Genomic DNA, 4034 nt, shown 5'->3' on the forward strand with positions numbered 1-4034 from the left:
TCTGGATACAGAGTGTATATGTTCCTCTCCCACCTGTTCACCGACCAGGATCAATAATTCCTCCACACCATTCTCCACAACGCACCTGAAGAGACAGCGTTTCTTCTCCACTCGGTTGAGGACATCAAACTACCCTACTCCCTCCTCAACTCTAACCGATAAACAGCGGAAACCGATAAACAAACCCTCCCACCATGACAAAATACATTTGGAAAATAGGCAAAAGAATAGCTGCACTCTTTACGAACGACAAAACCTCACGTTACCAACTTCTTCTTCTTCTATGGTATAATGGCGGTCCTCAAACCAACGTTAAAGGAGCGTGGCGCCTCCTACTGTGCTGGAGTGTGTTCAATCACGGTTTACACCATTTCTAAATCCTCCTACCTAACTCAGTACTTCTGAGAAAATAAAAAAGATCCCTACTAACTTCTAATAGACCCTCAATGACCCTACACTTCAATCTTTCCATCTCTTCAACATCCTTACAACAATATAACAACACATGCTCCACCGTTTCATTGACAATACCCTCCAGACACAAACCATTCACATGCTGCCAACCAGATGGAAGGACCAGTTCAATGTACAATGTCCTAAACACAATCGAGGAAACACCACCTCTTCCTTCCTAATCTGACCTTTGAACCTTGGTCCACCGACCTTTCTTTGGAGGGCATATAAATGCCGTCCCTTGTGCTCAGAGTCCCATCTCTTCTGCCACACATCTATCAAAATGTCTCTGATCTCACATTTGTCCTCACCTCTACCCAGTGGAACATTAATATATATTAGATCTTGTTTTAAAGTTATTTTAGCTAACTAGTCTACAATTTCATTCCATTCCACACCTGAATGTGCTGGGACCCAGCAGAATCTCACTACTAGACCCATTCTCTCAATTCTCCATAATAACATTAATACCTCCAATAGTAGGTCACTCCTAATAGATTTACCAGATGATAAACTATTCAATACAGACAGAGAATCTGAGGATACTATAATTCTAACAGGCTGTACGTCCTCCACCCACTGGAGGACAACTATTATCACCAACAGTTCAACTGAGTACACTGACAGTTCATCTGTTAGTCTTCTACATATCTGCACATCACATTCAGGAAGGTAAACACCTGCTCCTGTGGGCCCACTATCTGGGCCCTTGGATCCATCTGTGAAAAGAGGTAAAAAAGCATAACAACTTCTACCAATGTAATTGTCAACCAGTTTCCCTTTATCACTGACTTCTGACCCAATCTTTCCTTTTGTCTACCAAGGTTAGATCAACAACAGGATCTGGGAGTAACCATGGAGGAACATCCCCTATCACCACAGAAAGGGCCAACCTCCAACTCCCTGAAACTACTCTCATCAGCAAGCTTTCCAACTGTCCAACCAAAACCACTGCCTTGTCTACTAGTATATTCCCAACAGTCATCTAGAACAGTAGCAGTGGGATGCTCAACCTCACAGCCTTTCAACCCAATAAGCTAATGACAACATCAGGCCAACTAACCCTACACTCATTAAAACCCACTACCCCCATTCCACTACTTTGACCCTATCTGCTCCTGCACCAGGCCAACTAACCCTACACTCATTAAAACCCACTACCCCATTCCACTACTTTGACCCTATCTGCTCCTGCACCAGGCCAACTAACCCTACACTCATTAAAACCCACTACCCCATTCCACTACTTTGACCCTATCTGCTCCTGCACCAGGCCAACTAACCCTACACTCATTAAAACCCACTAGCCCATTCCACTACTTTGACCCTATCTGCTCCTGCACCAGGCCAACTAACCCCTACACTCATTAAAACCCACTAGCCCATTCCACTACTTTGACCCTATCTGCTCCTGCACCAGGCCAACTAACCCTACACTCATTAAAACCCACTAGCCCATTCCACTACTTTGACCCTATCTGCTCCTGCACCAGGCCAACTAACCCTACACTCATTAAAACCCACTACCCCATTCCACTACTTTGACCCGATCTGCTCCTGTAACCAGGCCACCGGCCTGGGAGGACGGGACACCACCACTCAACACACCCTGGAACTCTTCTGAAGTCAAATCTAGTATGACCAAATACTTCTCTGCAGCTGCCACCAAAACATATTTTTTTTCCTGTGATTTACATTCCATTTCTGCGGTACAGTTGATAACCATTTGCTATGAACACTAAGAAGCCAACCTTACTGAAGCATATATCACTGGTTGGCCCATCCCTCTGTGCTGTCACAGATCTACTACTCACAGGGATCCTCTCAGCATCCCTCAGCCTTGACCCATCCTCCTTTACTTTCTTCACTGCCTCAGCAGTGACAACCTGTTCCCAACAGTGGGGTCAGTGGGATTGGATAGGGGCCCCTCTACCTCTCTCTCTCTCTGCCTGGAGGAGACAGGTGAAATGGTGTGTCTCCTCTGGTCAACAATACTCACCTTGAGAGACTCCACAGCCTGTTGGAGCTCCTTCAGCTCCTTCTCTCTCTCCTGGAATCTCTGCTGGACCTTCTGCTGACTCATCCCCAGCTGCCTCTGTGGAGAATCACTCTTCAATCAGCTATCAAGCTTTATTAGTCCAGTAGATCAATAGTATAGTAATGTGACATAGGGCCCATAGAGAGGAAGATCTAAAAAAATGGATGGTCCATTTACTAAATGATATTTATTTGTTGCTATGTGAATGATTATAGTTTTTATGGTAGGACTACATGTATCAACAGGTTGAGACTGAACTTTGGACTCATAAAAGGGCATTCAGAATGATAATAGTCTTTGACATTATAAAATGGTGATACATTTAGAGAATCTGGGTTGACATATCAATATACTCAAGGTTTGTGTTCATATTTGTTCTGCTGAGGATTCATTTCATTTCAATGATCTCATATTCAAACAGCCTTAGTTCCTACTGTATCTTTAATTCTTTGTTTATCAGACAGTCACCAACAAGTTGTTCTGGTCTTACCTGTTTCTCAGTCCTCTCTGCTGCAGCTGACACTGTATCATGGCCTTTATGTTCATCCATCAAACACTGATAACAGATACAGTGCTGATCGGTACGACAGTAAACCTCCAGCAGTTTGTCATGATGAGAGCAGATCTTCTCCTGTAGTTGTGCGGTGGCTTTGACCAGCTTGTGCTTCTTCAAAGCAGGAGATTCGTAGTGAGATTGGAGGTGAGTCTCACAGTAAGAGGCCAGACACGCCAGACAGGACATGAGGGCTTTCTGCTTTCTGGTCCCAGTGCAGACATCACACGCCACATCTCTAGGTCCAGCATAGCACAGAGACGGAGGGGGAGCAGCCTGGAGTCCTGTCTTCTTCAGTTTCTCCACCAGCTCAGCCAACATGTTATTTTTACTCAGCGTAGGCCTCGGACTGAAGGTCTGTCTGCACTGAGGACAGCTATAGACCCCTTTCAGAACATCCTGATCCCAGCAGCCCTCAATACAGCTCCTACAGTAACTGTGTCCACAGGGGATGGTGACTGGTTCCTTCAGTAGATCCAGACAGACAGAACAACAGAACTGGTCCTGGTCCAGCAGAACTCCCTGTTGAGCCATTTGGACGGTTGTTCACTCTCACACAGACAGACGACACAGAGACTCAGATCAGTTTCGTTTCCTCAGAAGAGAGTTTGTGAAGGGGGAGGGATTTCCTGGTTCTGCCAGAGGGGTGGGGTTAGAGGGAGGGAGGGGTTAGAGGGAGGGAGGAAGAGAGAGAGGAACTGCATGCAACATCAAGAGGGAGACAAATAGTCTTGTTCCTTGGTTAGAGCCCTTAACATGGAATAAATGAAATAATGAATCTTAAAATGTGAGTTATTAGAATATAAATGGTAACAGTTTCTATGAAGTACATATTATAATTATTTTAATGACCTTTATAATGCCTTATAATACACTTATGTGTTCTAATAAGCAATAAGGCCTGAGGAGGTGTGGTATATGTAAGGATTGCGGACCTGGTGGCAGTGAAGTCAGACGCAGGAGAGCAGAGATAGGTAATAGCCGGAGCAG

At 44.9% G+C, this 4034-nt stretch overlaps 1 protein-coding gene across 1 annotated transcript in view; it reads right to left on the reverse strand.

Annotated features, from left to right (window-relative positions):
- Window positions 1-3578, reverse strand: part of LOC106599775 (E3 ubiquitin/ISG15 ligase TRIM25-like) — a gene marked incomplete at its 3' end in the record, with an annotated part of 9174 nt that extends 5596 nt beyond the window's left edge. Inside the window, exons 1-2 of the mRNA XM_045713541.1 lie at window positions 2982-3578; window positions 2453-2548 (exon numbers count right to left, since the gene is read on the reverse strand). Of these exons, the coding sequence (XP_045569497.1) occupies window positions 2453-2548; window positions 2982-3578 (693 nt within the window). The remainder of the gene's footprint in view (window positions 1-2452; window positions 2549-2981) is intronic.
- Window positions 3579-4034: the final 456 nt, after the last annotated feature.

Source organism: Salmo salar, unplaced genomic scaffold, assembly GCF_905237065.1.
Source record: "Salmo salar unplaced genomic scaffold, Ssal_v3.1, whole genome shotgun sequence".
Classification (NCBI taxonomy): domain Eukaryota; kingdom Metazoa; phylum Chordata; class Actinopteri; order Salmoniformes; family Salmonidae; genus Salmo; species Salmo salar.